This window comes from Larus michahellis, chromosome 3, assembly GCF_964199755.1.
Source record: "Larus michahellis chromosome 3, bLarMic1.1, whole genome shotgun sequence".
Lineage (NCBI taxonomy): Eukaryota > Metazoa > Chordata > Aves > Charadriiformes > Laridae > Larus > Larus michahellis.
The window spans coordinates 13,246,136-13,272,929 of NC_133898.1; the positions used below are offsets into that span (position 1 = coordinate 13,246,136).

Sequence of the window (26,794 nt, forward strand, 5' to 3'; positions counted from 1 at the left end):
GAGTCTTTGTTTTCTTGGTTTATAGATGGGGCACCTGATTAAGTGGGGAGGGTTTTTCATTCTTTAAATATTTTCAGTTAACTCATTGTGGAGACATTCTCTGTGATGAAGTAGTTGGGACTTTGTACACACAGGTAACAGGTGTCTTTAAAGTTTTTCCTGTAAGGTTAGGTTTTATTAAGGATTGCTTGTTATGGAGGTAGTCTTTGATAGGGTAAGAAGGAAGTCTGAGGGAGGGTGCAGGCAAACTCAGTTACAGCAAATACATACGCAAAAGCAAATTCACTTCTTGGAGTATACATAAACATAGCTCCCCCTTGCCATCAGGAAGGAGAAACTGTGTTGGAAAGAGAAGTGTAACTCTCAGAAAGGAGCCCCAGTATATAAACGGCTGTATGTGCAAATTATCGCTCTCTTCTGGAGGTCAGCAAGGTCTGATTACTTGCGATAGTTTGTGGTTGCTGTTACCATCATCTGCAGGACTGAGTGCTTCATGTTTCCCTTAAACTATTTGGTAGACATTGTCCCACCTATATGTCATGCTGTAGATGAATGTATGTGCCTAAGAGAAGAACTAAACACTTGTCACAAATATAAAAGAAGTCGGTCCTCATGCAGACTTCTGTGGACTTTGATTTTCTGACTAATACTGAGCTGTTACAGGCATGAGAAGGACTTGTTTGCTAGAGTTGGTTCTGCATTTGATATTGGTGCCAGATTTACAATTGTCAGGAACTTTAGAAAATAACTTGGAATTCATTTATGTTTTAAATCAGAAACATGAGGTTGCTACTGATACTTTCTGTTGGCGCTCTCTGCTTTACTGTCATTTAATCTCCAGACTTGGAGATTTCTTATACCATTATCTGCTGTAAAAATAGCAGTGACCTAATGATAGGTCTGAACATTGAGATGGTAACTCAGAGATCACGGAGGTGCAAGTAGTGTTTCTGTAATCAGCATGGTCTTACGAGTTACATTGCAAGTGTAAGTATCAGGCCCCTTTTTATGTACTCATCGCATAATAAAGGGAATTCTACATTAGAGAGAGCTCTCCAACAAGCATCTGAGTGCCCCATGAACTTTCTTTAGAAAATTCTCCTGATTTTTGCAGAGGGAAACACCACTTCAAAGCTGGGCTTGTCTGTTGCGTTTCAGCTTCCTTTTTCCGGGAACCATGCTAATCCTCAGTGTACACTTTTTCATTATGTATTGGATACAATTTTTTCATTTTAGAAGGAAGCTGGTACAGTCGCTTTCTTATTCAAGATCAACTGATTTGAATTTCACAAAGTGTAGGTGAAATGTTTGATTATGTGAATCTGCCCACTTCTATCTGTGGTGCTGCTCTTCCGAAGCTTCTCCTTTGCCAGCTGTGTGTGCCCGGTGTATGTCCAGATGAGCCAGGTGAATAGAGACTTCACCCAGCCACCCCTTTGTTATTTTATTTTCCCAGTTTCCTCTTCCAGCTGTCTTAGAAATTGCCTGCTCCCTTTCCATGTACCAGTTTTGCACTCCTGTCCTCGGCGAGCATGATTTACACTCTGCTGCTCTAACAGGTCTGTCTGGTTCGCTGTAATGGAGACCTGCTCTGCTAAATTACAGCCGGTGGCAAGTAAATGGAAGAATGCAAGTAGTGGGTTGTAACCAAGATGAGTAACAACAAATTTAAATCTGTATTATATACCTAAGTTGTACGTTTTCTCCGTTACTGCTTAGTCAACATGATATTGCAAGTGGATTTGTCTGTGTATTGTCTTGATCCGTGTGGCTCCTCAGCTCCGTGAAGCACCATAGCATTACAGATCAGGGAAGCATTTGTGGAACAGAAGGGCTAAAGATCTCTAATCCACAGCTGCTATTGTCCAGCCCACCTGCTTTCCCAGTCTCCCTTGCCATAAGGCTTCCATCCATCTTTAAACTTGACGATTTAAATGCATCTACCTGGTGCTTTAATGCCCTCTGTCCACATGTGTGTAATTTGCTTTGACAATGTTTACTTATAGCTGGTTTTAGAGATTATTTTTTTTTCAGTACTAGTTAATCAACAATGAATGTGTTCATGTTAAGTCGAAGTTGTTTGTGATCACTGAATGCAGCCTTGTAGTGCTTTATTGTTTTTGAGCATGATTTCAAAACTTGCTTTGACATTAGGAAACTAGGAAGTGAAGAGATGATCACTCCCAAATATGCCCTCTGGGCAAACAAGGCTTGTTTGCCATCCAGCAAACGTTGCAGGAGTGGCAAAAATGCAGCTGGATAATGTAGCTGTTGCTGCTCATCCTCCTGGGGAGGAGGAGGTGGCCTGTGTGAATTTCTCTAATTTCTTCTACAGTATTAAACCCCAGAGACTGGAGATGGTTAGGTGGCAGGGTGAGAAAGTGGGCTTTCCAAAAGTTGCTTGTTGGCCTCCAGTACCGCCACAGGAAGCTGTTTTTTGGCATGCTTCACTGCTGTCTTTCTCACTTCCTTCCCCCATTTTATGGGAATGCAGTATCTGTTCAAGCCAGCCCTGCAGATAAAAGCAAAACAGAGGTTAAAACCCTCAGGCAGTCTGGTCTGTAACTTTTCATGGTGCAGTTTCACTGCCTGGGTGTATTGTAGATTAGAAGAACTTTACATTTGCAGAGTGGTCAAAACTAATGGGCAGGTGAAAAGTACTCTTAAGTGACCTGCATTACATTGTCGAAGAAGCCAGTGCCAGTTGGCACACACTTGTTGTGGCCAACTAACACTGGCTTGTTGTGTTAACTGCAACAACACTTTCTAGTTTTGTACTTCTTTTCCTTATTCGTTAATAAATTCTGTATTGTACCAGCGAGCTAGGACAAATTCATTTAGTGAATTTTAGCCCTCTAAGATCTTATTTTCGACATGTAATTTTCACATCATTGAGCTGCGTCTGAGTTACCATGCTCTTCATAATTTTATAAAAACAAAATTGTGGGTTCATCTCGTGCTAGTGAACAGGATAGAAAGTAAGCATGTAATGATGAGAAATGATAGCTGGGTACATCTGTGCAGTCACAAGTGCTGCATAGCACCATGTTTTTTTAGATGCATTGGATGTGGAAAATATGTGCAGGAGGGTTATTTGAAGCAGCAGGAGTGTATGAGGAGCTAGAATAGAGGGGTTGAGGGAGAAATCTAGTTTGGGATACTAAGGAAAACATGCTCAAAAGAAATTAAGGAGTAATATCCAGGAGGGGTGTAAGGCTTTTTCACTAAAGGAGTCTTGACTGGTGTCAGAAACACTCAGGTAGTTTCCCATCAGTTTAAACTCTATCCCCTGCGTTATATGTCCTTATCACAGGTACTCAGAGGTCAGCAGAACAGGTGTATGGTGCTGTTATCAGCCCCTGTAAATTAAGGGCTGTTAACGTATTGCTTCTATATGAGAAGATGAGGTTTTGGACATCCTGGATGTCTTCTGATAACCTGTCTCTTCTAGAACTAATCACAGAACAAAGAGGTTAAGGTTTAACCATGCACTCATGGTAGATTTTATATTATTTTTGGATAGTAATATTCAGTTATCACCAGAAAGTAGTAGCTTCTTAAAAAGAATTGCTTAATGTGTTAAGAGTTCTCCCCATTTATAAAGTTTGCATTCTTGTTACTGTGTCCTTTCTCTACAGCAAATCTCTGTGTACAAGAAGTAGAAGGGGGATGTTTGCAGCCTTTAATTTTTATCTACTACATACATTTTCTATTCTTGGTAATGCTTTCAGAAGCTCTTAGCTATTTATATTCTTTTTAAGGCTTATTCTAATAAATAAAGTCAAAAGCATCATATTGTAAAACAAAACGTAATTATTTTTAAATGGCACCCTTTCTCACCTGTGAAGCAAACCTACCAAAAATGGGCTTAAAAGAAAATAGTGTTTAATGATAGAGATTCACATTTTGGTTGTACGATTTTGTTCATGTAAGTTCTTAAAATGTACAGAAGTATGATTCTTGTGTAGCACCTGCTGTATCTACAAGTATGCTAGGTACTTCTGTTAGGAAGATTGGTAAAAAAGTCCCACAGGCAAAACCCTTTTAATTTTCTTAAAATATTTCATAGCTACAGTTATCAGTGTACTGAGAAAATGCGTCTCGTTTTGTATCTTGGGCTTAAGGAGCTTGAATTGTAAATCTTCTTTGAACATAAGGAATGCTATTTTTAAAAATGACTCAGACTAAGGGCAAGAAAGGTAAGTTAAAGCCGAGTTTGAATGTCATAAATTAAACAGTAAACCCTAGAGTAATGGTGAGTTACTTTAAGTGTGGATTTCTATTTTACCTAACCAAATACTTGCAAAATTGCTGTTTCAGTGATTTCACCAAACTGATTCTGTCTGAAAAATAGTTTGGCTTCTGTGCCTTTCTAATGCATTTTGGAGATGCTCTAGAAGTACTCTTGGGACAGTGGAAGTGCTTTATGGTTTTGTTTTCACATAGCCATCAAGCTCTGAGTATCTGTAGACTGTGGAAAAGCGAGTGATCCATCACCAATTTTAGTTCTTTCTCTCACATTCTAGGTGAACCAAGGGTTTTTTGTGTGTAGCTAGTCCTAGTACAGGGGCTGATAGGAAAGATCACGGCCAGTGTGCTGCCATTTGTTTAGTTAGGATTTGTTTAGCTCGTAGAGTCTAGGTGATCTGTACTTAATTTTGCATCTCCTGTCTTCTGGATGGCAAGATTGCATTTGCTGTCCCATGGGTTATGAGGAAATAGTAGTACCATATGGCAACTTGTTTTAATCATTCAAGTCATCCAGGGCTCTTTATGAAGGGGTTCCAGTAGGTCAGGCAGTGGTAGCCAAACACCTCTAAGCAATTTAAACTGCGTATTTAATGAAGACACTTTTGTTTCTCTTCTAAAAGGACTTTAAATGCACTAGGAACAGCTGAGATCTCTGGTGAGAGGTGAGTTAACCTCTTCTGCTGTTTTCTGTGCCAGAATTTTATACTGCAGGTCTGCACTGTAATAGGTCAGGGATTAACTTCTGTTAATCTGAAGATGCATCAGATTTAGTTCAGCCTTTGCAAACAAATACAGAATCCAAAAGTTATAAGTTGCTAGTGTTCCGTCAGCACAGAGGTTGTCTTTTTGACTCCCAAGGTATGCATTGTGTAGGCATCGTAAACTGTTCCCCCCACAGCTTGTTGGCATTGTTTCAGTGAAGGTTGTTTTTGTGGTGTGTTGTTTCATGGGGCAGGGTAGTTGAAAGAGAAGTGAGTCTTGAAAAAGACAACGAAATTCTACTTCCTTGCTTTTCTAGATCAAGAAAATGTTGGGGTTTGTGTGTCAGGCATTTCTAGCAATAATAGAAGTGTACTAAGATATTCTGTAAGCAAGAAGATGCACTGTGCAAAACAGAAGTTCATATTCTCTCTTTTTAGATCAGTGTTCTCATCCGTTTGTTGTAGATACTGCCAATGGGAATGCAACCTAAGACTCGGACCCATTTCCTAGAAAATCATCCGCTGGCTGTGTTTTTTTCCAGACCACATCTGTTTGTTGACTTTTATTACTCATAGTGGAAAAGGAGGTAGTCTTGGTTCACTTTGCTGAAAGCCCTTCCCAAAGCTGCTTGCTATAGCCAACTCTGTCAAATAAATTTAGGAATTGAACTTCTAAAAGTGGTAGGTTCTGCGCTTGCTTTCTAGCGTACAGCTCCAGTTTGGATTTTAAATGAAGGAAAAAAAAGCCTTTAAAATGGAAGGTAATTTCTGCCCTATCACTGCCTTTAAAGTTTCTTTGAAGTATAATTAAATTATTTCCAAGAAATTGTACATTTTTTTACCATTGTATTTTCAAATCATATTTATCCAGTGTGGTTTTTTTTTTTTTTAAAACACCTTCTTGAAGTTCAATGCTTGGAAAGTTCTAGGATGTTGTGGGATTTAGGTATTTGGGGATTAGAGGACTTTTGTAATTTTACCTTTGAAATGCAATCCAGAGGATAGTATTACTGAGATTCTGCCCAATTGTTTTACCTAGAAAGTTATTCAAGTCTCCTGAATGCATCCCAGAAGTGTAAATATATGACAGCAGTTCCCAAAGGAACTAGTAACTAGTAAAAACCTTATTTCCCAAAGAGCATTTTCAGTAGGCATTTTACTTAAGAGCTTATTTTAATTGAGTAGACATCCTTGAGAGAGTGAGTTTAGCTCACGTTGTCAAAAGATGAAATATTGTTTTTTTTTAATAGCTGCAGGTATTTCATAAATGTTTGCATTTCGGTTTCATAAGGCACACTTTATTAATCAAGTGTCTCCTGGAAAGATGTGACAAATGCTTTCTTGGGATATTGTATGGTGTACTTCAGAATTTGTCAGGGAATGCTGGAGATAATGGTCGCTGTGGTGTTTAAAGACAGGATTTATTTCATGATTGGGGTACATATTCTGCAGATCTTTTCTCTCTTTTTAAGTATGGGAGTATCTTGGTATTATATTGCCCTTCACGAGATAGTTTAAGGATTGTCTATGAGCAGATCTCGGTGAGCACCTTGTAAAAATCACATAAAAATGGAATCTGAAACAGTCTCTGTACTTCAGGTTTGGTACCCACTTGGTAGTGGGCATACCTTTGTTATTATTTATTCCTGTTACTTGTTCAAAAGCAAACGTTGACTTCATAGCTTCCTGTTTTTTATATTTGCACTAAAAAATAAAGTCCTTTTCAAAATGTGTCAAAGTAAATGTTTAAGGCCATAAGCAGAATCAGCGATGATTGCATTTGCAGTGTAGCTAAACTTAAGACGTAGGAGTTGGGTAGTTTTTCTTACCTTCTTTCTAAGTTCATTTTTCTTTTCCTAGCACCTGCAGTTATATTGGATGTGTTGGAGGGAACAGCCGTGCCTTTAATGGGCTTGCTTTCTGTGAGTTTATCCCATCCTTTTCTGTGGCTGCTGCTGTCTGCTTCAACAGCTGCTTGTGGCAGTCGTAGAAGTCCTAAAAGTTCGCTCACTACCTGCCGTGAACTTTCTTTTACTGACCATCAATGTGAATGCTGGTCTTTAAATGACACCTTCCACAGCAGAATCTTCTAATCAAATTAGATCTGTCTTTTTATGCCAACTTTTTCATTACGTATTGGGTTTTCCTTCTTTTCAGTCCTCCTACTTCGTGCTACTTAGCAAAACAAAACTCTCTTCAGTACTTGTCTGGACAATTACTTTCTCCCATATTCCATAGTGTTTTTTTCAATCACTAGGTAGACTAGCTGCTCTTATGCATTGCTTAGAAAACCTCTTCGAGTCCGCTTCTCAATCATGTAATGCAGCAAAGCATCTTCATGAGGCTGGGATATATATAACTTGTCTTTACGTGGTTGCAGTGGGCTTCCATGAGATGATAGGAAAGTTTCACAGTTGCCGTAGATATGCTGTAGGATCCCACCAATAGTTGACAATTAAAGGTGAAGAGGTGGTACCTTGAAATTGATGTATTTGCTTATTTTTTTCTGCAAAGCCTTTATGCGATTCAGTAATCTGCGTGTGGTTTTATTTTTTCTTTGCATTTTTTGCCTGTGGCTGGTTAGTGATCTGTAATCATATCTTGGTGTCATATCTTGGTGGTGGTTGTGTTTTTGGTTTTTTGTGTTATGGGTTTTTTTGTTGTTGTTGTTTCCAGTTGCTAAATGCTAAGTTGCATTTAGTTGCAACTTTAGTTACATTTAGTTGCTAAATGCTTAGTTGTATTTAGTTTTGAGAAGTTCCAGTACCTACCAGGTGACAATACAGCAGTTATGTCACCTCCCCTTTTCTTCTCCCTGGCATATCCATTTACTCCTCTTAAAAAAAGCCAGAACTTTGGGTTGCTTCTGACTTCTTAACCGCTGCTTTTTTACTGTGGGGACTCAGGTCTTTCACTTCCTGATGAGTTCTTCCCCCTTCCCTACTGTTCACGTTCCCTTGAAGCAGACAGAGTTGGTTATCAGGTTAGCTAATGCATTGTGAATACAGGATTGAGGTGGACTAATTGTAAGGCAATTTAGTATAGCCTAATTGCTACTTCTGTCCTAATACGTTCTACTGCCCCCAGCACTACTTTGGTCTTGTTTTAGGTTTGGTTTTTGGTTTTTTGTGTGTTTTTTTTTGTTTTGTTTTGTTTTAATACGGTTTTCTAGTATTTACAGGCTTCTCCCCTTGCAGCCCCCACCATCTGCTGAATCTGGTGCATTCATAGGGTGAGGGTTTCAGACACCATAGGACTGATGGCATTTGCAAGCAATCTCCATGTAAAAATTCAGGACTGAGTTTCTGTAAGGTTCCACGATGCCTGCAAAGGCTGAATTCCCGAAGCAGTGGTAATGTAGCAATAATTATATAGAGCCAATTACGAATGTTTAAAGCAGTTAATTCTTCCGCAACCAAACCCTGGCAAATACCAAATAGTAGAAAGCTAGTTGAGGTTGCTTCAGCAGTATGTCTGAAATAGGGATGAGAAATAGGTTAGCTGGTGTTTTGTGGAAATGTTTCTTTCTTGGCAAAATATTTTCAGGGTTGTTATTTTTTGGGTCAGTAGACAGAACTTTAAATAAAGTCTTATGTAATCATAGACACTTTTTACCCCCTAGTGACGGAGATAAGCAGGAGCGTTTCTGTTACTTAGAGTACAAGCACTTAACAGCAGTTATATTTTGTGGTTTGTTTTTTTTTTTGTTTTGAAATCATCCTTTGGTGTTTATTCCAAATTGAAGACTTGAGAGTTGCACTCATATGCAGGAGTTACATTCACATGCATATTGTTCCATTTACAGTATTTATTGATGTATGAAACAACTCCCTACAAATGTCAATGTTACAAATTTTAAAAAGAAAAGAATTACCCTGGGTAGCTTATGAAAGTAGCATCATCAAATATCTTGTTTCTATCAGTTATTAGATTCTAGCGAAGGAAATTCAAATGTTCACTACTTCTTTCTTGTCAGCTACTACTACTAACTCCTTTTGAAGAATCTGCTTAACCACCAAATTAATCCTCCTTTTTCGAATTGCTCGTGATTTTGGCCATTACATCCTAGATACTACAGACCCATCTTTAGTTCTAGGAGCTGGTGTGTTGAAGGAAACGTGTCGGTATTACAATGCATTGTTTTTCCTGCAGTGCCCAACTGCGTGTTTTCATTATTGCTACTGTTTACTTGTATGGTTTTCTGGGAGCTTTAATTGTCTTTAATTTTGACCATATCAGTTGTGCAAATACAGCAGCATAAAGGAATGTAATAGCATTGTAGCAGAAATATTTTATTTCTAGAAATGATTAAACTGCCTCTTCAGTTTGAAATGTGTTTAAGGACCACAGAGTGCTATATATTGAAGCAGGTTTTTTTTAATCTAGATTAGAGAAAACTATGTAAGCAGAGAAGATTTTTGTTCTGAGTAGTAAAAAAAAATACAAGTTTAAGAAGTTTTAAAACTTCAATTTTGCAGTACAATTCAAGGGCATTTAACGGCTTGCATTCCATTTTTGTTTAGCTTTAAAAGAAAGTTCTAAAATCCTTAAGTTATTGTGGTGTTAGTTGTATTGGAAAGTGTATGCACATGTATAAAAATGTAACTGATGGAAAGAAATACTGGGTGTGGTTTTTTTTATTGTGCTGTTGGGCGGATGAGATGGATAACAACATGTAATTTTATTGTATTGATGTTTTTCCTCCTACAGAGAAGATGGAGAGCTTGAAGATGGTGAAATAGATGATGCAGCATATGAAGATGTGAAAGAACATGGTACAAAAGGTGATGATAAACAGAAAAATGAAAAAGGACACAGAAAATCACGGAAGAAACGCAAAAAAGAAAAAGAAAAGAAAAAATCAAAAAGGAGAAGACGGGATAAGCATAAGGTTAGGAAATACAAACCAAAATACTGGAGGTGCTTATTTTAATGACAGGTTTCCAGGTTTAGACAAGGATCCAGGGAATTAGAGAAGAAATCTTAAATGATTTTGTTGCTATTTAGGCAGTCTTTGGAGTGGAGTTTTTGAGATTCCTATCTTACCAATGCATTTCAATATTAAAGAATTTGTTTAAATAGACTTTTGACACATGGAAGTGCATATTCATGGATTCAGTGACAGTTTATGTGCAGTAAGAGACAATGTATCATTAAATAATCCAGCTGTAGCACATTTCAAATGATGGTTTGTGAACTTGCTCGTTAGCTTTGCCTAAATGCATTTTATAGAATCATAGAATCGTCTAGGTTGGAAGGGACCTTTAAGATCATCGAGTCCAACCATCAACTGAGCACTGCCAAAACCACAACTAAACCATGTACCTAAGCACCACATCTACCAGTCTTTTAAATACCTCCAGGGATAGCGATTTTCATAAACTTGGTTTATATTTAAAAGAAATACAAAATCAGACTGTGAGTGTGACTATTATTTGTGATATACATCTTCACTGGATGTGTATTTATTTCAGTATTTAATAGCAGTTTACAAAATATTGACATTTATGAGCATTTTGCTCTTTATCATTGTGAATGGTTGTGGTGGTTCTGACACTGAAGGCTGAAGTGTTAAACCACTTCTTGAATTGTTTAAATCTTAAGCAGCAGTGTACGTTCAGCACTGGCCACTGACAAAGGTAATGGTAGCTGAACCATAGAGAATGAGAGTTTTTGAGGATAAGAGGCAAAACGTAAATTTACAATTTTGCTTTTTGTGCTAATTACCATATTTACGGAAAGAAAATATTTCAATCTAGTTAAATGAATTCTTCAGTAAAGTTAATTAAGATGTTTCTAATGTATATTTTAATTAAATAAATGCAAGAGACTCACAAAATTTTAACATAGAAAATTAAACCCAATGGTAATTCTCTAAAAATTACAGAAATACAGTATTCTCGTATGGTTTCCCCTCTAAATTTTCTGCAAACCATACATGTAAATAAAGCCTTTGTAGTGCAGTAATGCTGAGTTTTCTCCCAGCAGAAAATGACAGGATGCTAATAATTTTTATGTTCATGTGCAAGTTTTTAGCCATCTCCCGGATTTGTTGGCCTTCCAGCACCATCCCTGCTATGTCGCAAAGAAGCAGAGCTCAGAGAGACCCGTAGGAAGCTGGTATAACCCAGAGAAACCACATAGCCCTCAGTGTTTACATTGTGAAGCCTCATCAGATCACATCTCTCTCTCTGATAAGAGTGGGTCGTCAAAGAGCATGCTTTCTTTAGCTTCCCCCAGAAGCAGAGGTTTCTGCGAATTAAGAAAATATTCATTTGTTGGTCTAATGCTTCCTTTAAGTACATATACAGCAGACCAGTTACACAGAGAATTATGTAACAGTGTCTGAGAGTTATTTTCTTCTTCTTTTTCAGCATAACTCCCCTTCCAGTGATGACAGTTCAGACTACAGCCATGACTCTGATATTGAGCGTACAGAAAGGCCACATAAAAAGAGTAGCAGCTCTTCATACAGAGATTATGATTCTTCATTCAGTCAGGTAGTATTTTTTTAAACTGATTTCTCATGTCTTTGTTTGGGTGTAATTTAAAAAACACAAATGTAAATGATGCCATTTTTGAAGACTGACTTGATCACTCCTGCGCATTCTGGCAGATTTCAGGAAGCAACATCTAGTTCTCATCTCCTTGGGTAGATCTCCAAATGTAAGGCATTATCTGTGGCTTGAACGTAGGTGGTGTAAACAAGCCTGATACTATTTTTTCCTCCATCAGGCAACAGTTAAGAGATCTTTATTACTGCCTGTAGACTGTTCTAAGAAACACCTCATGAAAAAGCACCTTTAAATACCTAAGAGTTGATTCTGCTCTCTGCTAGTTCAGTTTGTCCTTGAGGCTTTTCTCAGTCTGTGCAGCTCGATAGCCCTCCTGAGACCACTGGGTGAAATAGAATGCATTCTCTAAAGCTGCAATAGAGCAGCTAGAGGCTTCATGAAACTCCGGTACTTCAGAGGAGAGGAGACTCTTCCTTTTAGCCTGAAACCGTTCCAGAGACCTCTAAGCCAGACAAATTTATTAACAATCTGAAGATCCTGTCTGCAGAAATGGGTGAAGGGACGGTGCTGCCTTAGGAGTGGCCGTAAGCAATATTTCGTCTTGACTGACAGAGACAGGACAGATTGCATCATCTGTTCCCGAGATTGTCAGGATTTGAGATCATGAAGGGAAAAAATTTATTTTAATCATAGTTCATCAAAGTAGCATTTAGAACACTTAGAAATGCATATGTTAAAATGTTTTGTCAACACCACTGAACATTTTTCTGGAGTATAGGTGCTGATGCTGTTCTTTTTTATCTTTTTTCCAATTTTGATACCTTCAGAATCAAAAGTAGTAATTTTTAGTGAATAACTGGTTTTCACTGTGCGTTATCGATGCTTGTTTGTGCAAACCTGGTAGGCAGCGTGGCAATAAAACAACGTAAAAGCAATTGGTTTTGTAGAGGAGTTTGGAGGGGTGCTTTTTGAAATACTGAGCTGCTTCTAAACAGCGTAATCCCTTTCATTACAGCATGGGCATGTATCAGGAAATTACATGAGTTCACAGAAAATGCAACATAAAAAAAATATAAAAAGTAAGGAGTATGATGACTATAGTCATTACAGTGACGAAAACTTTGGTAATTATAATGAGGAAGAAAAGGATGAAGATTTTGCTGATCAGCTTAAACAATACAGGCAAGCTAAAGAGACCTCCAGTACTGACTTAGGACCTCCATTCCCGAAAGAACCAGTGAAAAAACAGGGGATGAAAGGGATCCAGAAAGGTAAGATAATTTGTATCATTGACTGTAGTAATGGATGATGGCAGCAGTTGTATCACGCATCATTTCTGGATGGTTGTCTTGAGAGCCGAATGAACAAAGCTGCCAGTGGTGACTTTCCTTATGAGCTTGCAGTCTCCCATCAGTAAGTGATAATGCTCTTCATCGTGAAGGAATAATATCATATTGTCACACTGATGTATATATTGAAGAAAAAAACCAAGTGTTGGGTAATATGTACATAGTAATAAAGAAACAACACCCTATTAAAAAGCCAATTTTGTTGTATAACTGCTTGAGTAAGAAATCATAGGGCTGTAAAGTGACTTTCTGGTGGTAGTTCAGGAAAGTCTGAAATGGGACTTGTTTGGGGGAAGGCATGTAAATATGTCAATTCCAAAATCTAATGTAGTGTGCTCCCCCCCCCCAAAAAAAATAATTAAGTACCTAGAAATTTTGATAGGTGCCTGAATACTTTTATTGGTATACCCCACAAGTGTGCTAGTATCCTGTTATTTTTGTTTTCACAACTTCTCTTGCATTCAAAGCTGGGCCAATACAAATGCTGGTGAGAAAGTATTCCTCTTAAGCAACATATTCCTGGAAGAGTCCTGCTGCCCTTATTTCATGCCTTACTTCTATAAACCAAGTTATGCAAGCATTCTTGTTTGCACCTTTCATTTGCTGTCTGATTGTTTGCTTGACATTGTAATGCAATTCGTTGAGCCAGCTTAACATCTCTGGCCTCTGTATTATGAAGGGACTTCTGACTCCCCGGTCGTCTTGTATTACTGCATATTGCCATAGGGTGTGTGGAAGGTTAGGCAATGGAGGCGATGTGTACCAGAAATAGCCTCATCTACCATCTAGAAATACTTAACTTGTCCTCATCCCTTTTTCTATGCGATCAAGTTCTCATTTCAGAAACTGTTGATTCAGTTTGCAAAATTTTCTCCCTTTAATTATGGTTAAAAGTTTGCCTCCCAGGCAAAATTTGAGCAGGGTTTTGTATGACAGTATGAATACCTTACTAGTTCTCCGGGAGATATTGTGGGTTATACAAAGGTAGTAAGCTGGCTTTCATTGACTACAGTGAAGTTTTATTGTATTCTGTTTTGGTTCACAGTAAAATAAATTGGCAAAAGGTTGGCAGAATCTTTGTAGCTGAGACAAAAATGGCTTTTCATGTGCTGCACGATAATACTGCTTCTAAATCTCTGTCTGCAAGTCATCTGAGATGATGTCAAGGCATTTTCACTGGAATCAGCCTGGCTGTAGCAGGGTAGCTGCCACCTGAAGCTGATGTGATGTCTGCAGAGCTTTCTCAGTGCTTTTCTTTGGTTTAAAATGGATGAGCAAGCAGATAACTGTCTCAGTGGTTTTAGTTGAGACCATGACGCCTGGCTGGATAATTACTCTCTTGAGGCTTCCAAACAGTTACCTTTAAACTTTTTTATATTCAAAACTGTTCTGTCATATTTCTTAGGTTATGATCTCAGGTTTCTTGCATATTGTGACAATGAAACATGCACACACATCTGGGTGCCAGTTGTACTGGTTAGTTCTGCATTCAGAAAGTGACCAAACAGCACAAAATATTTCAAGTATTTGGGCTGGTTAGAAATAACATGCCTGCACTTCTAATTGTGAGACGCTGCTTTGAACAAGATTAATATTTTGTCAGTCTGCTATTGATTTGAAGAGCTTTTCAAAGAGCAGGCAGTTGCACAGAATTAAAATTGGCTGGTGTAGTTGTACTTGCTAACTTGTGATTCGAGATAATATTTAGGAATTCAGCCTGCGAAAAGGCAGATATTTAACTTGTTAGATTTGTCTGTATTCAGTGTCACTAGATAATACTTTTTCTTTACTTTCTGAGGTCATGTAAAGAGGTCATTGCTGTTTTTCAGGTATTTCTCAAAGAGGTAATAATTACAATGTTGGTCGAGGGCGTGGAATGCAAAAGAAATTGAAGCGTAAAGATCGTGGAAGGGGAAGAGGGGGCAATAAAGGATCTGATGGCTTTCATGAGGTATGTGGAATTAAAGCTGAATTTGGAACAATTGTAATTGTTTCAAATGACTGCTTTGCTTTAATGGAAGCGTATTTAAAAATACATACCTTTAAACTTTTTTTTTGTCTAGAAAATGACTAGAATTTTCCAACACTTGGTATACGAAGTATAATCGATAACTTAAGCTAATACACAATTTTCTTGTTTTTCTTGGAAATACAAAAAACCAGCATGAAGTGGTTTATGAGCTTTGGTTTTGAATGGTGCATGAACTTCAATGTTAAATGTATCTGAAATAAGTTGTTTTACTGCTACCAGTTCACCTCAGATTTTTCATCAAAGAAAATGGACGCCTTCACAGCTTTTCCAGTTTTCATCTGCATCCTTCTCTTTCCATAGCTGTGACTGTGGAAATGGAAATATACATTACCTTGGTTTTCATTTAGTAATTCTTTGCACAGGAATTAGAGAAAACATAGCATTCAGTATTGCCACGGTATTTGTAAATTTCTCACTCCAATCTTCATTTAAATGAAAAGCAATATAAAATTGATGATTAATGGATCAAATCCGTCCATGGCTAAAAAATATTATTTAAGCCAAATCATATTTAGGTCTGTATACTGCAACTAAAATGTCTGTGTTTCTCCTCCCTCCTGCACTCCAGAGTACACACGGGTGGCTTCTCACTAATGCGGTGATGTGTAATTCATCCATGCTAATTTTTCCCCGTGTTCTCCAGCTGGCCTAACTCTCTGGGGCTCCTGAGTGGTCCCAATTAGATGCTCCTTTCCCCGCTCTGCATGTGGTAGGGAAAAGGGCAGCCATTTGATCTATTAGGACAGTGCCTTGTTTATAGGATGACTCCTTCTGTTGCTGCAGAGCATGCCTTGTCCTCCAGTTCCGTCTCCCAAGCTGTGGGAAGGGTGGAGGCGAGGAGGCAGCTGCAGGCACGTCCCGGCAGGGCTGGGAGGCAGAAAACAAAAAGCTGGGCTTATGGTTACAGCGAAATAATGAATTCTGTGATGCAGATGCTGAGCTGCGCGGTGTAGTGGGGTAACCACTGAGACTCCCGAGCCGTACAGCGACATCCCTGTGATTCTCGGGGACATGGTGGGAGCATTTCAACCTTCCTCGGGCCATTGTTTCAAGTGATTTGTGGTGTGGGACAGTCACTGACTTGCAGTGCTTCCAGAGAGACTTGGAGCATCGTGTTTATGTGATATTTGCGTTAACCTTGAGGAGGATCAGTTATTAGATTCAAAGCTGCTTTGTCTGAAGTAGCTGAAATTTCTCTGGATTTAATGTCTTCAGAGTAGAAAATGGATCTTGACTGATCCCGGGGTGGCGTTTCTAGCTCAAAGATTTCTGCTTCTCAGTGTCAACAAAATCTGCTAATCATTTTTCGTGTTAATGTTTTGTGACATTGCTTAATCTGTCGAGCAAAATGAGACAGGACGCTTGATGTGCTGATGCTCATGTGTGCTCACGATGCAGTGTGATGACTGTGGAGAACCACATCCACTGCATTTCAGAAGCTGCTACTCAGCAGGCAGATCCCAGCTCATTTTTGTGAAAATGGGAAATCAGAAAAGCCCGTTTCCCTCTATCATCACATCAGTAGGCAATCACCTAGCACTGCAAAGACAGCATTTGTTTCTACCCTCTGTTGCAGTGTCACACTCAGCAGTTCATTAAAGGCCATCTACTTCCATGACTTCACTAGCTCTGCCAGGCCCCCTCAACATCTGTCCAGGACTCTCTAGTTAGATGAGTTTACCGCAGTTTCTTTAGTTTATCTCAAGTGCAGATGCCTACGGGAATCAAATCATAAGAGGGAACAATTATTTCACTCACCAGGTACATAATAATTCTGACGTGTTAGGTCATGATTGAATTGTGCGTCTCTGCTTTGCGTCATGATATAAGCAAACAGGTTACTTTTCTCCTATTAAAAGAAAACAGGGAGAGAAAAAAAAAAGATAATCTGGAGGTAACAATTGTGTGAGAAGCACGTAAAGGGGAAGGACTGGCAAAGTATAGCCTTGTGGCTAAGATGGTGGTCTGGAAGCCTGGGTGATTACTCAACTCTTGGCTGCCTGCAGAGGTGCCCGTAATTGGGGGTGGTTGGCGCTGACTTAATGGGTGCATTGTCAAATGAAGTGTGAGATACTCTGTCCATTCAGTGAAATTATTTGTGTCTGTTGTAAGAAGTTTCTGATTTGGTTGCACTTGTAAAAAAAACTGTATTAAAGTAGCTAAGAAAAAAGTATGTGTATTTACCTTTGCTTTGAGCTGTGGGTATAATAATTTTAAGAACTTAAATCATGGTGTAGTTAATCACGTTTTGGGGTAACTAGTGCACCAAGTATGCTCTAATATTTTTGCAACTGTGCTTAATAAGTAAACATACGCAGGATATTCATGTTTCTTACAGGATGGCAAACCAGTGAAGAAATGGGTTAATATGAGTCAGGAGTTCATAAATCAGCATACAGTGGAACACAAAGGCAAACAAATTTGTAAATATTTCCTCGAAGGGAGGTGTATTAAGGTAATTATGTACTGTGTGTGTCGGTCTGCTTCTTTGGTGTGAGGAAGGGGAGAAGGTGCACTGTGCTCTTTTACTTCAGTTGATGCAAAGAAAACCTGTGTGTTGAAACTCTGTGTTTTGATTTCTAATGTTTCGCGTATTTATAGATAAAAGCCAACAGAAGTACTTGTGGAAAAACAACCCCTTCTGTTATACATTTTGAATTATAATAAATTCTACTAAAAATTACTGTATTTGCTTATTAGTATATACGGTAAAAACATCTGTGATAGTATCATAAACTTACAATGGCAATGTATCAAATGTAAATATACAAATCTTACAAGGATGGAATCTGTAAATAGGCAATAATTTCTGAATGTATGAGACTATTTCTCTTTTATGTGCTACTGCTAATTTTGAAATATTGAAGGAATTGCTTAATTATGCTAAATTATTTCTCTCTAAACTAAAAAGTGGGTTTGTAGTAATAGTATAGAAGAATTCCCTACCAAAGAATCATCTTCCTTCAGCCAGCAAGGGGGAGGCAGCAGAAAGAAGAGAATGCTATTCAGAGCAGTCAGCTGTCGAGCAAAAGCCCTAGCAAGACGGTCTCTCACGACATAAAAAAAAATTGCTATTGTTTCATTTTGAAGCTTATGCTGCTGTGGAGTTGAATCCTCTGATGTCAGACTAGTTCAGGCAGTTGTAAAACACACTTAAGAAAAACCGCATGCTTCTCAAATAACTGAGCGTGTCATTTATATTTGGTTCCTGTGTGTATTTAGAGATAGAACATTTTCTGCTTCTTTTTCAAATGGTCAAAGTAAAGTTGAAATTTAGTATGCTTTTTTTCCCAAACTAGGGGGGAATTGAAGACGATGGATTTGTTGCTGCCTTTGTATTTTTTAGCATGCTATACTCAGGAAGATGAGTGTTTGCTGCCACCTTCAGTTTTAAAACAAGTGGCTGAAAGAGCACTTAGTGTATTTTGCATGAAAATAAATAAAAAAAAAATACAAAAAACCTCTCCAGCAAAGTAATCCTAGTGTATAACATGATACGGTTGATATAAACTTGATATTGTTTGGACTCTGGTTTTTGTACATGGAAGATTCTTAATACTTTGCTTGTTGGACTTTCTTAAGTTCTCCCACGCACCCTTAAAACGGAACCAGGTTTTCTGATCAAGTGCATAATTGTTTATATGGAAAATAATTTTAGTAAAGTATTTGTTTAAATGCCTTTTTAATGCTAATTGCTAGGTGGAGACAGAGGAGAGAACTGGTATTGTAAGACCAGCTTGTTTACTGTGACTACTGCCTATATATCTTGTATCCCGATTCAGGAGTTGTTTCTCTGTGTCCAGGCCCCCCTGTTTACAGGGTTTTTAGGTCATGTTTATAATGCAGTTTTGTGTTAGTAAACATAAACAGTTTAAATTCAGCTAAGGAGGATTTTTTATTTACATATGAAATGGAATTCCTCAACATTTCAGATCCATAATGTTTTTTTTTTCTTGTTTTCTGATTCATAGGGAGAGCAGTGTAAATTTGATCATGATGCAGAGATTGAAAAGAAGAAGGAAATCTGCAAGTTTTACATACAGGGTTACTGCACCAAAGGAGAGAACTGCATTTATTTGCACAATATCCTTTAAAAAGCAACAACTTGAGTTAAACTAAAAGTTTATATTTACTCTTAATTGATATAAGTGATTTTTAGGGGTAGCTGTTTCTTTTCTTAAGAGACTACATGTCAAAGACTATGTAGACTTGCTACAAGATTAATTTTTTTTCTTAAATAGTTAGGAGAAAATATGTATAAAATTACTGGTTTCTTTTTGCTTTTAATGTTTTAAACTTCATGTTAGATACTTTTAAACCCCTGATCTGTTCTTGTTTGTTTTAAAGGACTTGTGTTCAATTCTGGAATTGAGACCTTTGTCTTTTTAATAACAATTTTAGAATCGAGTCAAAAGTAACGTTAAAGCCACAGTAATGTAATTATTAGTAGAATGTTAAATGGAACTAGGAGGTAAGTTGGTTATTAGCTTTCAAAATTCTTAAGATACTGTTTTGGAAAGGATTAAATACTGGTGAAGAATTGAAGGATAGTTGGCAGATGAATTTTATAAACTTGCTGAACAGTGCAAACGAGAAATCAGCCTTTGTTAGGAATCCTTAATACATTGCTTACATGAATTCCCTTGCAAGTTCTACCATACAGGAGCAAAATGTTATCAAGGAGATAAGTGCAAATTTTCTCACGCTCCCCTGACTGCAGAAACAAAAGAGCTGTTGGATAAGGTGAGCGATTCGTAGTCTGTAAACACGAGGTTTGTGGCTAGAAAGTATAGGGGGGAGGTTGCTAAAAATTTCTGTGGGATTCTTAGGGAGTGTGGTGCTAAACACTAACGATGTTAAGCTTCCCTGTTGCTCTTCAGCACAGTAAGTCTGTGGTAGGAATTCCCCTTGCCATCAGTTATTCAGTTATTTTTTAGCCATGTCAGACTCGTTTATTTTCACAACTCAAGTTTCTGCCCATGAACTTCCTTTTGCATCTCGTTCTGTGGAAATCTTCATGTACTCTCTAACGAGAAGTGTGGGTTTTATGTTGTCTACCTGCCTAGAAGTTAGATATCTGACTTACTTCGGCACTCAGGATGGGGAAAGAAATGAGGTGCCTCCTCTGAATGATTCATGAAATCTTGACCTTTGTGTTAAGTAGGGTATTTGTGTATCATCTCTCCAGTTACTCTACAACAGGCCTCAACAGAAAAGTGGCCTGAGTTTAACACTAGAAACATTATGAATCTTAGAGTAAGTCCTTCAATTTCTGTCACTTAAAATTACTGTTTGAAGGACGTGGACTTGTGTGAAATTGTCCTTTCCTGACCACAGAAATAGTTTTCTTCCTGGCTGTGAATTGGTGTCCTGCGGAACAAGTAATAACAGATTTATAATTCATCTGAGTTTTGATGTCAATGCACAGTAGTATTGTAGCAGGTAATTATATTTAAATGGAAAGTGCAAGACTAAATTCAGTTGCACGTACTGCAAAATTAATGAAGTGTTTGCTACATTGCTTTCTTCTAGGTTTTGAATACTGAGGAGGAGCCACAAAATGAAGATGAGAAAGAGCTGGAGGAACTCAGAAAGCGTGGCATAGTTCCTCTCCCTAAGCCACCACCAGGTGTTGGACTTCTGCCAACCCCGCCAGAGCAATATGCGTTTTCTGAGTCCGATATAGAAAATTATCAAGATCCTTCAGGAGAATATAAGAAAATTCCATCTCTCTTTGAAATTGTTGTGAAGCCTACTGTGGATTTAGCACACAAAATTGGAAAAAAGTACGTTTTAGAATTTTGTGTAGTGTTCTCCTTACAACATGGTTACCTAAGTATTTAAACAATTCTCTTTGCTTCTGTCAGGAGTATATTCTTCTGAGTATATTGCTAAGTTAATGATCTGACAAATATTTGCTGTCATAATTGTTTACTTATTTAATGCTTTCCATAGAAGAGATCTTACTGAGCCTTGACCTTCCAGAAGGTCACTCCATTGGCTCTTGTTTCGGCTCTGTACCTGCCTTGCTTGTCTCCATTTGCAGGTTGAGCAAAGTTCATTTTCTTCTAAACTCTTTTTATAGTTAGCTTTTTCTTGACCGAAGCCAATCGACACTCCTGATGGAGACTTTTGGCCTTGGGATGTTTAAAACTCTTAGTTGTAGCAAATGTCCGGTTCTGCATGTCCTAATAGTGAAAAAATGTTCTACTTCCAGACAAGCTCTGTCATGTGTAATGTATATAGTTACTCTCTTTGAAAAATCATTTTCCTTCTTTCAGACTTTAAGGCTTTCCAACTTAAGATCAAATAAGTATGAACAGACATCTGTAAAAGTGAGGAGGGGGTGGAGATAGCTAATAGGCTGTTGATCTTTGTACGTGCAAAATTTGATTCACTAATTCTCTTTCGCCTACAGGCCACCAACCTTCTATAACAGTGCATCACCACCAAGACCACCGTTTCAGGGAAACGACCCACATTCGCAGCATATGTATAATCCAGGTTCAAGTCCAGGGCCAGGACCGGGCATGTCACAGGGACATAATGGGCCACCAATGCACCCAGGTTCTCCTGGACATCATCCATGCACGGGGCCTCAAGGCCCAGGAATGCCGCAGAGTCCTCCTATGCAGGGTGTTCCACCAGGCTTTCTTGGACCGCAGAACCAGACCGGTATGCCTATGCAAGGACAGCAAGGTGGTCCACCTCTCACACCACCGGGTCTTGGTGGATCTTACAATGCCCCAGGAGTTCAAGGACATATGGTGAATATGCCAAGAGAGAATCATTGTCCTCCGGGGCCACAATACCAGCAGATTCCTGGTGAACGGCAGCCGAATATGAATTACGAGCCTATTCAGAACCCAGCTGATTTCTATGACAATTACTATTCTCATCAAGCTGTACATAACTTCCAGCCAGCTAATAACTCTGGTGGTAAGGACATTTGAAAATAATTGTTCCTTGATACGGCACTTTGCAGTTGTGCAATATTAAAACATCATGGCGCCAAAGCTGAACAGCTGAAAGAACTCTGGATAGAAAGCCAGACGTCCTGGAATGTCTTCGGTGTATAGGCTTTTTCAGCTGATGCTTTCCAGTCGTGTAATATAAGCCACATTAGTTTTGCTTGATTATGTTTTATCTCCTCTGCTGCAAAAGCTTGTATAGGATACCTGCTAACCGTGTTTTTTTTCGTACTGCAGATGGGACATGGCATGGAGAATTTACAGATCACCAGGGTCACCTCATGGCTCAAGAGTCGCATCAAGGTGGAAGTGAGTCGGACTGCATGAGTAGCCATATGGGCCATAAACCAGCAATTAACGTACCAGATTTTCTTCCGGCAATGCAGAAAGCCCTTTATGTAAGACTTAGTCAAAAGCATCAAAGAGATGGAGACTCTGTCAGCAGCCAGGGTCAGAGGGCAATGAGCAAAGATGAAGGTAAAGATAATTTTGTTAGAGTTCTAAACATGCTTATTGACCACGCATTAGCCTGGAACAGATCTGTTGACTTATATTTTCATCGCGTTACCATTCCCAATTATCGTGAATGTGCAAGTACCAACTCAAATAATATTTCCATCTGAATATACTTGCATTCCTTCCTGCCTTGCTCTAGGATTTTAATATAGGCTTAGTTGTTGCATTCCAGTTCCAAGTAGAAAGATCTGTGGATAATTTTTGGATATAATTTGTACTTTTAAAAGGTTCTGTTGTTGATAACTCAATTACTTCTTAAAATCCCTGATTGAAAGAGAAAGGTTATTGTTTCTGTCAGTACTGCAAGTGCATCTTGCATTCTGTTTATTCAGTTGTGCTTCTTGATCTTTTCTGCATATTCCGTTTCTCTAGAGGAGTATTTTTTCCTCTGTGATATCTGAAGTTTGCGCTGTTTAATCTGAGTGTCTCTTCTGTGACCTGGACAATGGAGAGCAGTAAGCCTGCAGATGAAATTGAGCCACGCAGAGTATGTTTGTCCCTTGGCCTGCTCCCTGCTGCACCCTTTTCTGGGGCCGCTAGGTTTTGTGACCAGAAATGCATCTTCTATGTGACCAAAAGGCAGTTGCTGTATGAAATGTTTTTGAGGACATTGCCAATATAATTCTGATCAAATGATGAGAAGTGGACTGGAGATGCAGCTCTTCGGGCTACATCCAACACCAGAGCAACCTAGACTAATCTCCTGTGAAGTGAAGGCTTCTCACCAGTGCTGTAGAGTGACTGGTCCTCCCATTTAGAGGGCTATCAAAAAGCAGTATAATGGAAGAACGTTCCTATTAGCTGCCTCCAACAACGTGTCACTCCCTAATGTTGAGTATTTGTGTGACGCAAGAAGCATTGAGGAAACATGCATTTTTGTGCATTAGATACCGGGGATGATGGTGGGCTTCGTTTCCATTTCTCACTTTCCTGATCCAGAGTAGACTACTAGTCTCCTTCGGTGAGTAGGCCAGTTTAGGATGTGGAACAGAGCACACAACTGTGTTGATAAGGCTTTCCAGTAAATTGGAGAAAGTAGTTAGGAATTTTTCCTTTAAAATTAAATATTCTTATTTCTTCCTGTCCTGCATCTTGACCTCTCCCCAAAACCTTGTGAATTGGATTGTAATGAAGCAGCAAAATTCCACATTTGTAATTTATCTGTTTTTAACACTGCTGTAAGGTGTCGTTGTACTTTTTGTTCTGCCATCCCACAGTGAAGGTGATTTTCACCAAGACTCATATTTTAAATGTTTTTTTTTTTTTTTATTAGCACTGGTAGAAATAATTGTTTGAGAGTAGGTTATTTTCCCAGATTAATATATTGACAGAGAGATATGTGGAGAGAATGTGGCAGAGTTTGGGAATATCTCAACTAGCTACAGGTTTTTGTTAAGTCAGTTCTTCGTTTAAATTGATTTTTGTGATTTTTAGATTATGTTTTTTTCATACAGGGAGTGATGACTTCATCTCAGGTCTTCTCGGTTTGATTTTACTGAGAAGTTACCCTTGATACAAGTAAATGTCTTGTATTCCCTCATGATCATTTGCTTGAATAATAATTTTTTTTTTTTTTAGATGACAATGTCAACTGGTATTCCAGTAGTGAAGAGGAAGAGGGGAGCAGTGTTAAATCGATACTAAAAACCCTAAAGAAACAGAGCGAAAACTTTAGGAATCGGCAACAACATTCCGCAGAGCAGCACATGCTTGGTATTCCTACTGATCCGAGGCTGGCAAAAGAAAAAGGCACAGGGCCTCAGGCTGCTGACCCGAGACTTCGGGCCTCACCGAGGTCCAACCCCAGAAAGCCTTCGGAATCTGCGTCCTTGGACCCACGGCTTGTACGAGATCCCAGGATGCACAAGGTCAGTGAGGGTGGTCACGCCAGCTCGTCCCTTGGGGGAGCAAAGCTAGATTTGCACCACCCGCACACTGGAGTTAAAGTCAAGCAAAAAGGGATTGATGATGATGAAGAGGACTCAGAAAGAGAACTGAGAGAACGTGCTTTTCTGATACCGTTGGAACCTTTGCCTGGTGTAACGTTAAGGGATCCCCGATCTCAGCTTAGGCAGTTCAGCCACATTAAAATGGATGTTACCCTGATGAAACCAAACTTTGCTAAGCATATTGTATGGGCACCTGAGGACTTGCTCCCAATACCTTTGCCTAAACCTGACCCCGTCTCTTCAATCAATTTACCTCTTCCTCCACTCATTGCTGACCAGAGACTTAATAAACTGCGGAATTTGAAAAATGATCCCCATCCAAATGCAATGCCAGCTGACCCGCGACTAGCTGCAAAGGCGAAAAACAACTTAACGGGCAGGAGCAGCTATTTGGATCCATCTGCGGATTCGCATGCCAGTAGCTCAAGCAAATTAGGAGATCCTCGCTTACAAAAAAACGTTGATCCCCGACTCCACAGACTGTCGAGTGCAGATACGCATCATGGAGTCGCAAAGGATTCACACTCTCCGAAGTTTGACCCCCGCCTCGCCAGATCTGCTGCTGGCTCATCGCAGCCATCGGAAGCTGCGACTGCTAAGCCTGACCCAGATGCTCTCCCTCCATACGCACCCAAATTATCCTCGAGCGGTGTTAGGCTGGGAACTCCGGGCTCGATACTGAGCGGTATTAGTTTGTATGATCCAAGAGATCACAGCTCATCATTGGATGCAGCTCCAGCTAGTTCAGGAGAGAACGGAGAGAACCAGAAAAAAAGTATTTTGAAAAATTCTGGTAAAAGTGAACCCAGTCTCTCAGAAGATACATCGCTGCAGAAGGCTGCCTCAAACGTGGAAAAAAATACAGAAGGATCAGGAGAAGCTACTTCAGATAAAGCAAATAGCACCAGTAAATCTCAGACTAAACACTCCAGCACTGCACCTGCGGTGCATAATCTTCCTATCCAAGCTTTATCGGGATTAATCAGACCGCAGTACAGCGACCCAAGGCAGGTTAGACAGCCTGGACAGGTAACTCAAACACAGGATAATGATCCAAATGGGGAATCAGATGATAAGTCATTAAAAGATGTTTTCAAGACTTTTGATCCAACTGCTTCACCGTTTTGTTAGCAATTGATTTTAAGTCTTTTTACTGTTGTGAATATTGCAGTTTTCTGCTGTTTTGTAACTGGTTTACCTCTTTGCTTTATTTATTTTTAAATTATAATTATCAACACTTTTCAGCTGCTAATCTCAGAACCACATGCAGTTATACAGTATGCTATAGTGTTTGCAAAGCTGTGGTATTTTCTATATAATACTTTTCCAATTTCAGGGAGACTAATAATTGACATGTAGAAAAAACCCTCATGTATTGTGTTAGAGCTGATAAAAGCACTTTCATTGTAAATAAGTCATTAAGAAAGTCCGAAGACCTGTATATGTGTGAGCTGTCTCTTTCATAAACAACATTTAGATATGATTGCCACATTTGTATGATTGTATAGATACAAGCAATATTATGTACATTACTGTGAGAGACACTGTTTAACAAGGATTGTCTGACGCATCAAGCCAAACCTACTAACTGATTTAAAACCTACGTAAATGATTTAAAAGGAAAACGTTGATCCTCCTTTTCAGATCAGTGATGTAAGACATTGACAGTTTTTATTCATGCAGTCAATATTCTTAGTGTAAAAGAGACCTATATCGCATATTGAGGATTAAAAATGTCATATCTTTTAAAAGTATTTTATTCTATGCTGTATATAGAAGAAATTGTGAAGTACATAACTAGAAGAAAGTTACTGTTAAAAGTGGAGAATACCTAAGTTGTCTAATACAAAAAAAAGGTTTTTATTTAATTTTTTCACGCATACACAATTCTGATTAGTGCTATAAGTTACATTGTGGTGTTCATGTATTTCAATGTATTTTTGTATTCAGCTGCTTAATTTGTATTGCTTTTTTTGTATTGATGTAACTGCAGTACTTGTACTCATGGTGTCTTTATGACATTTTTAACAAAAAAATTAAAAAGGGTACAGTTAAAGTCTGGTAATGACTGTGATGTTGACATGTTGGCAGCTAGTTCAATGTTGGGGAAAGAACAGTGGGGGTGCCTGAAGGATGAAGGTGACTAAAACTGTTGGGTTTGGTGCAGTCGCTTCACCGCTTTACGGTCAGATGGTAGCGGGTTTTTAAACTAACCTTGTACTGAATCCAATGGAGTTAGCTTGCTGCGTGGTTCCAAGATCAGACTGCTGATTTGGAGAGAGTCGTCGTCGTTTTCTTACTGCAGTTACCGGCATCACTATGAGAAATGTCATGCATGTTCTTTAATTTCCGAAGATGTTGCATGCCAAGAGCACAACTGTCCTCAAAGCCTCTCTTGTTTTGCCTTTTGGGTTGCTTTTTATATAGAGGAAATGTAGTCATACCTAGCTAGTTACGTTTACAATAAAAATTTGCCGTCTGCTCAATTGCCATCTGGTTCCCGCCCACTT

The 26,794-nt window shown here is 38.8% G+C and overlaps 1 protein-coding gene across 2 annotated transcripts in view; it reads left to right on the forward strand.

Moving 5' to 3' along the window:
- The window catches only part of ZC3H6 (zinc finger CCCH-type containing 6), a 29,835-nt gene extending 3,059 nt beyond the window's left edge, over nucleotides 1-26,776 (forward strand). For both annotated transcript variants that reach the window (XM_074578668.1, XM_074578669.1), the window contains 11 exons: nucleotides 9,663-9,843; nucleotides 11,327-11,452; nucleotides 12,483-12,738; nucleotides 14,646-14,767; nucleotides 17,187-17,303; nucleotides 18,820-18,931; nucleotides 19,482-19,591; nucleotides 20,381-20,634; nucleotides 21,267-21,787; nucleotides 22,057-22,296; nucleotides 23,914-26,776. In XM_074578668.1, the coding sequence (XP_074434769.1) occupies nucleotides 9,663-9,843; nucleotides 11,327-11,452; nucleotides 12,483-12,738; nucleotides 14,646-14,767; nucleotides 17,187-17,303; nucleotides 18,820-18,931; nucleotides 19,482-19,591; nucleotides 20,381-20,634; nucleotides 21,267-21,787; nucleotides 22,057-22,296; nucleotides 23,914-25,415 (3,541 nt within the window). In that variant the 3' untranslated portion in view covers nucleotides 25,416-26,776. The remainder of the gene's footprint in view (nucleotides 1-9,662; nucleotides 9,844-11,326; nucleotides 11,453-12,482; nucleotides 12,739-14,645; nucleotides 14,768-17,186; nucleotides 17,304-18,819; nucleotides 18,932-19,481; nucleotides 19,592-20,380; nucleotides 20,635-21,266; nucleotides 21,788-22,056; nucleotides 22,297-23,913) is intronic.
- The last annotated feature ends 18 nt before the right edge of the window (nucleotides 26,777-26,794 follow it).